The sequence below is a fragment of the Aotus nancymaae genome, unplaced genomic scaffold (assembly GCF_030222135.1).
Source record: "Aotus nancymaae isolate 86718 unplaced genomic scaffold, 86718_ANA_hifiasm-v0.15.2.pri h1tg000027l, whole genome shotgun sequence".
In the NCBI taxonomy this organism is placed as follows: domain Eukaryota; kingdom Metazoa; phylum Chordata; class Mammalia; order Primates; family Aotidae; genus Aotus; species Aotus nancymaae.
Window position 1 is genome coordinate 3920080 of NW_026988440.1, and position 6335 is coordinate 3926414.

General features: G+C 55.1%; 1 protein-coding gene across 2 annotated transcripts; it reads right to left on the bottom strand.

Moving 5' to 3' along the window:
* Positions 1–1127: 1127 nt before the first annotated feature.
* Positions 1128–5253, bottom strand: LOC105734582 (uncharacterized). Of its 2 annotated transcripts, XM_012477451.2 has the most exons (4): positions 5076–5253; positions 4620–4715; positions 3505–3621; positions 1128–2609 (listed from the first exon to the last, which is right to left on the bottom strand). In XM_012477451.2, exons 1-4 carry the CDS (start codon positions 5085–5087, stop codon positions 2532–2534), a joined length of 303 nt encoding a protein of 100 aa, XP_012332874.2. In that variant the 5' UTR covers positions 5088–5253; the 3' UTR covers positions 1128–2531. The 2 variants fall into 2 exon arrangements, with proteins under 2 accessions (XP_012332874.2, XP_012332873.2); XM_012477450.2 differs by having other exon boundaries at positions 1128–3621.
* Positions 5254–6335: the final 1082 nt, after the last annotated feature.

Below are 6335 nucleotides of genomic sequence, written 5' to 3' on the forward strand. Positions count from 1 at the left end.
TCTTGAACTTCTGGGCTCAGGCAACCCACCCTCCTCGGCCTCCTAAAATGCTGGGATTACAGGCATGAGCCACTGCACCTGGCTGTTACCTTATTTCTTGCCAGTTACCTTAACCCCATGAAAAACCCCCTTCATTCAAAATCAGTAAAAGGAGAAAGATGGTAAAACAATCAATGGAAAGAAAATAGAATATAATTTCTGTTCATATAACTTATGTCTCATTGGAAAGAAAAGCCTAAAGGGGTCCATTGGTTTCTATTGCTCTGAGGCCTCGAGGATGGCACAAGTGCAATAACTACCAACAGGGGCCATGCTTGATCACAGCAGACATTAGCGAGGGCATAGCCGGGATCTTCTGGGGTTATGGGCATGGATTTAGAGCAGAACTGAGTAAACAGGGGTGCACAGGCACATACACGCATACACATGCACGCACATGCACATATGCACACACAGGGACACATACTTCTGCACTGTTCTAGACTGCTCCAGGGGCATCAGTCCTGGGCTGCACAGATAAACTGCCCCCCATCCACTCTGACTCTACAAGGCTCCCCTGACCCCGCTAGTCACATGGCTTGTTGTCAGTGGTGTCCTTTGTGTCCCTTCTTAGCACAGGCTTAGGACCTGGGATTGCCAGATGCTGAGAGGAGATGAGATGGAAAGAAGGAAGGGAAAGAGGAAGAGAGGGATGGAGAGATGGAGGGAGGGAGGGAGGGAAGAAAGGGAGGGTCGCCTGAGGCCAGTTACCCAAGGACAGTAGACACAGATGACAGCAGACCCTCAGGGATGCTTTGTATGGACTGTCATGAATGTCCAATGTCATTGGAACTCCAACCTTTTGCTCCCTTTCCAGTCCTCTGGGGGGTCCCTGTCAGCTGCAGGTTGAATCACAGTAAATTATTGGTCTTAACCGTGGCATCTGCCTGAGAGTGGGAGGCTGCAGTGCAGTGTGGCCTCACAGTTCTGTGGGAAACTTGGCCATTCTGGTCCTTGGCCTTGCTGCAGCCTTTGGGATAAGGAGGCTACGAGAGCCGGGATCTGGGCTGTGCTGCCCTCATTTCCCATCCACCCCAGCATGTCCAGGGTTTCCTGCTGAGAGCTCTGGGCAACTCAAAAACAGGTCATAACAACAGACTTTATTGTGCTTTAATAAAAATAAGTGGGGGCTTTGAGGCCAAGGAAGAGGTCCTTTTCCCCAAGAAGAGGCTTTCCTAGGCATTGTTGAATCTATGCTGGAAGCTCTGGTCCCACCTTGGAGCCTCCTGCAGTGGGTAGCGCCAGGTTTCCTGACTTTTTCTAACCACAAAATGCAACTGCCAAGAATGGCAGAGGTAGGGATCCGGCCTCCCAGACTCTCATTTGCTTAGTTTTCTTCAGTCCTGTGTCCTGGAGCAGATTGTGGACCCTGGAAGCAGAGCCCCAGTGCCATCTGCTTGGGCCTCAGGACTCTGCCCCATCAGTGGTCAGGTGGTGGCCACTTATCCAGCAGGATCCTGACGATTCCTGCTTTCTTGAATGGATGAAGTTGGTGGCTGGTCTACCAGTTTCTGCCCCACCCTCACCCCACAAGGCCAGTTGTAGTTTAAGCCTGGTAACATTATCAGCTTGGCCTTGCTGAGCACACATAGACCCCGGGTATGTACACAGTGCTCCAAGGGGGCTCGCTCTGCCTTAAGCCAAGTACTAGTTCTGGCCAGGGCCACAGGGGACTCAGTCTCTTGTGTGCTTACCTTGGCTACTGCTGGGGGCCCCAAGGCACTCAGGGTGCCCCTTCCGTTTCAGGGCTCAGGTTGTGTCTGGGCTAGGGCCCTCTGGGTCTGGGAATAGTGCCTTGAGAGGGTGCTTCTGCCTTACAGGTTGGGACCGTGGATGTAGGGCAAGCTGCTGGCTGGCCTGGGCTGTGGGGATGCCATGCTCACCCTTCTCTCCAGTGGCCTCCAAGTGTCCAGCTTCCCCATCAGGATTGACTTTCCATGTCTAAGGAGCTGTCTGGGGCTTTGGGGCAGCTTTCCAGGTGCTGCCCTAGCTCCTTCTGGGCCATGCTAGTCACCTTCTGTGATCAGATGCAGGCACCACATGCAGGAGAGTTGTCTCTGGCCCTACCTCTGGGCTATCAGGGGACTGAGCAGGGCTGGTATTGGGGGCTGGACCAGTCCCATGGTCTTAGAGATGTCCAGGGAAAATATGGAAGTGACGGGGGCCTAGCATCTCTGCTCCAAGCTGTGCTGTGAAAATCATAGGCCTCTGAGGTCCAGATCCATGGGGAGCTTTGAGAGGGAGTTCCAATGCAGGAATCACCAAGCATCCTATGGTCTATCCTGAGCTGGGGACAGGCTGGCCACATTCTGAGTCCCCAGGGCCTCCAGAGAGCAGCCTGCTATCCTGGAGCAGAAGCTCCCTCATGTCTCTGGGCTTCGGCCTTGGGGACAGCCTAGCCAGGCGAGGGTGAGGATGGACGAGGCTCCCATTTTAGGAGGGCTACACCCACGGGCTGCTGGAGCTGGGCTTCTGGCCCAAGGAGAACCAGACTATCCCCTTGGGGAGGGTCTCAATGCTGGGGGATGCCCACAGAGGCCTGGGTGCTGGGGACACTTGCTCAGGTTTGGCTGAAGGAAAGTAGATTTGGTTAGCTTCTCCACTAACATCTTGCATTTGCCAGTCTGGACCCCATAGACCTGAGTCCGTGGAGTCCTCAGGGTCCCCATGTGGTTCCCATGGTCTAATGCTGAGGACACCCTTGCAGGCTGCTGATCCCAGGGTGAGGTATGTGTGCAGCCTATTGTGGGGAAGTTGTTAGGGAACCTCAAGTCACTCCTAGGTCAGCCCACCAGGGGCTGGGGCTTCCTGCCTCACACTTTTATCCCAGGGTTGCTTAATCTGGGATTTAGCCTTGATTCAGAGCTCAGATGGATGGGGCCTTAACTGTTACCTACCCCCTTTGCCACCCTACATAGGGGGTTATCTCCACAGTGGGTGAGACACCCTGTACCCCTCTGGGGGATTTCCATGCCAGGGCTGGACTGTTCCCACACTCATTTGAGCTCTCAATTCTGCCTCTGGGCCAGAGTTTCATCTGTGCCCTCTCCCCAAGTCCTCTCAATGTTTCGGACACTGATTTTAGGCCCTTGGAGGGGTGCTCAGGAGTAAAGGGCCTCTGGTGCTCTCCGGGGCTGCTGGGACTCACAGGTGTGGTTGTGGGCTTGCAAAGATGGGTGTGACCCCTCCAGTGTCCTTCTGGGGCTTTCACGGGTGAGAATAGGAGGGTACAGGGGAGGGTCTTTCTCATATCCCATACACCTTGTCTCTGAGGCATGTCTGGTAAACCCAAGGTCAGCTTTTGCCCCAGGGCCCAGTCAGCTTGTTTTCAGAAGCTTCTTAGAGGAAGAGGGAGATGAAGGGCTGGGAGAAGGCCCAGGGAGCAGGGCTGGTGAGGTCTGGGTACCTGCCACTATTTACTGCCTCAGCGGGTGACATAGGAGGAGACCTGGTGCTGAAGGCCACCTGGGGGTGCAGGTCACAAGGCATGCTTCTCGGTTCTCCCATGGAGGCCTCAGGGTGCCTCATCACTATGTCCTCCTCCAGGGTCCAAGCCGAGGACAGCGTGTCCTGAAGTAACTCCTGCAGGCCAAACAGGAACAGCTTCAGGGGGTGTTTTAGGGACAGGATGACTATCCGGCTGTGAGGGGTTTGTGGGAGGGTCAGTTTCTACACCTTGTTCCCATCCCCGGCACCTTTCACTAGGTGGTGCTGGATCCTACTGTGTTGCCCCAGGGGTCTGGCTGTGCACAGAAAACCACAGCTGGAGGAAGACCTGGGCAGGGAAGTGCTCACCACACTCCTGCCTTTCATCTGGGTTATGTCAGGAGTGGGTTTGGTACCTGGGTCCACTCCCTGGCCAGCCCTTCAGGCCTGGTCTGCCTCTATCTCCGGGCTAGAGCAGAGGGCCATATGGACAGTGTGGATGCTGGTTTCAGGTATCACACACAATCCAGGGATCTATTCTGGCTGTAGGATCCAGGGTCTGTCCTGCATGCTCCTTCTGGGTACCATTGGGCACCCAGGGACTGAATTCTGTGTGCTGTGAAGGCCACGTATGCCACAGTTGCCACCACAGACTAACCCTCCAGAAGGTAGACATCCCAGAGCCTCAGGATGAGCCTGAAGGAAGTCTTTGGGAACAGCGGGTGTGGGAGGACCTGGCCTTTCCAGCCTCAGGGCCAGTGGCTTGAGCAGAGTCCACTATAGCTCAGTCTGGACTTCTTGAGGCTCTCTCTGCTTGGGAACAGACCCATTCCATCCCCCATAAGGCTGAGTCAGACAAGGTCTGGCAGCAATTCATCAGGGTGGACTTAGCAGGAACGTGGCTCCTGGAATAAGGGGCTTCCTGAGGGCTTGTGGCTTCCCTGGTTCTCCTGGCTCTTCCAAGATGGGTACTGGATCAGTCTTCCCAGAATTCCCTGGCTTCTGGTGTGTGATGCTCCCATCAGGCAGGTCCTGGCTTCTGTACCCTGCAGGGACCTGCCTGTGCTTCCTGTGGGCTAGGGGTGAGCTGGATCCTCCTCAGGAAGCCAGACCACAGGGCTAGGGGAGCTGAGCACTGTGGGGAAGGAAGATACCTGGCCTGGGGTCTCCTTATGCATCCTTATTCCATCAATGTAGAGCCACAGAAAGCAGTTTAAGGTGGAAAGCTGGATGCACAACCCTTCCTCATCCTGATAGAAGGAGCAGAAGAGTTCAGGGCCCCTTGGGCTTCCCTGAAAACCTCTGCATTCCCACTGCAGACCCTTCCCTATGAGGCAGAACACTGATGGCTGGGGCTTCCCCAATGCCTCCCCATTGCATGGGCCCCCAGTGGACATACTTCCTTTAGCCCTGGCTCAGCCAGAGCTTGGCCTGGTCCCAGCACCTCTGTTCCATCCGGGTAAGGAAAAGGAGGTCAAACTTTAAGCCCATTGAAAACCAGGTCAAGGCCTGGCTGGAAGTTGGCCTCTCACCAGTCCCAGGCTTCCCCTGTCTGCCTAACCTTATGGGACCCGGGGCCTCTGGGGAAGACGAAAGGACTGTCCACTTACCATGTGCTTCATAAGCTCTCAGAGCACTTCTAGCAAAACTTGCACTCGATGGGCTTAGAGACTCTGTAACTTAGAACGTCTTGGGATGTAGAATCCTCAGAGGCTCCTGGGGCCCTAGGAAGTCAGAGGTTACTCCTGAGGTGTGGAGCCATCAGGCTGGGTAGTGGCGGTTGGACAGCGGCAGTTGGGTAGCGGTGGTTGCTTCCAGACCCGAAGGCCTTTCACTCTCCCATCCAGTGATCCTATCATGTGGTCTCAGCCAGGAGAGGAGGGTTGGGAATGTCCTCTGGGGCCTGCCTGGAGGCACTGTTCCAAAAGGGCAGGCCTGCCTTTGAAGCAGTGAGGGTAGGTGGGAGCTGGTGGAGTGACCAGGGGTGCTGGAGGGTGCTGGGACTTCTCAGGAATGTGGGGTCAGGCCATGGGACACAGGATGGAGAGATTCTGTCATCTGGGCTTAATTAGCCATGGGCAGGGAGGGTGGTTGGGAGCATGGCCAGCTAGGAGGTGGAAGGATCAGCAGGGTGGTAAGAGTCATCCGCATAAGGTCAAGGCCAGAGGATTATGGCTCCAGGATGTGAAAAGTGGTCACAGGGAAGCTGCGATCCCCTTTGCTGATGGGGACAAGAGGCGTCTGACTTGGGTTGTGGGGGTCGCTGACCAGCCCCAAGCTCCTGTGGGACTCTAAGCAGGGGATGTCCTGCAGTGTCAAAATGAGTAGGGCACAGAAAGTACCTTAACTGTAAGTCACAATTACTCAGCCACTGTGACCATCCACTGTCCTAGCTGTGTGATGCCTTGTGGGTAGCTGTCCACTGTGGGCTAATGTCACATGGAAGGAGTATGTCATCTGAGAGGGCAGAGGTCACCTGGGAGAGTACCATGCATGGCAAACCTCTCATTGGCCAGCAGCTGGGCCAGAACCCAGATGTCTTCCTCATTCTGGAACATGAGTAGGATGGTAGCCATGATATGGCTCATGCCCCTGCAGTAGCCTACCTCCTGCAAAAGCCAAAGTCACCATGCAAAGACTTCACTAAGGCTGAGGTCACCTTGGAGGGTTGAGATCACCTGAGAGGGCTGTCACCTGAGCACACTATGTCACCAACAGGGCAGAGTTTACCTGGCAAGGCAGTAGTCCCCTGGCAGACCTGAGTCACCTGAGGAAGGAAACAGGTCACTTGGAAGGGAAGAGGTCACTTGGGAGAGGTAATGTCCCCTTGGAGGACTAATGTCACCTGAGAGGGCAGAGATCATCTGGGA

Bases quoted from the DNA above. Each gene is read 5' to 3' on its own strand.
- LOC105734582 (XM_012477450.2), bottom strand. The intron at 3,622-4,619 runs GTATCTTCCTTC...TTTGGCCTGCAG, and splicing joins ATAAGGAGACCCCAGGCCAG to GAGTTACTTCAGGACACGCT.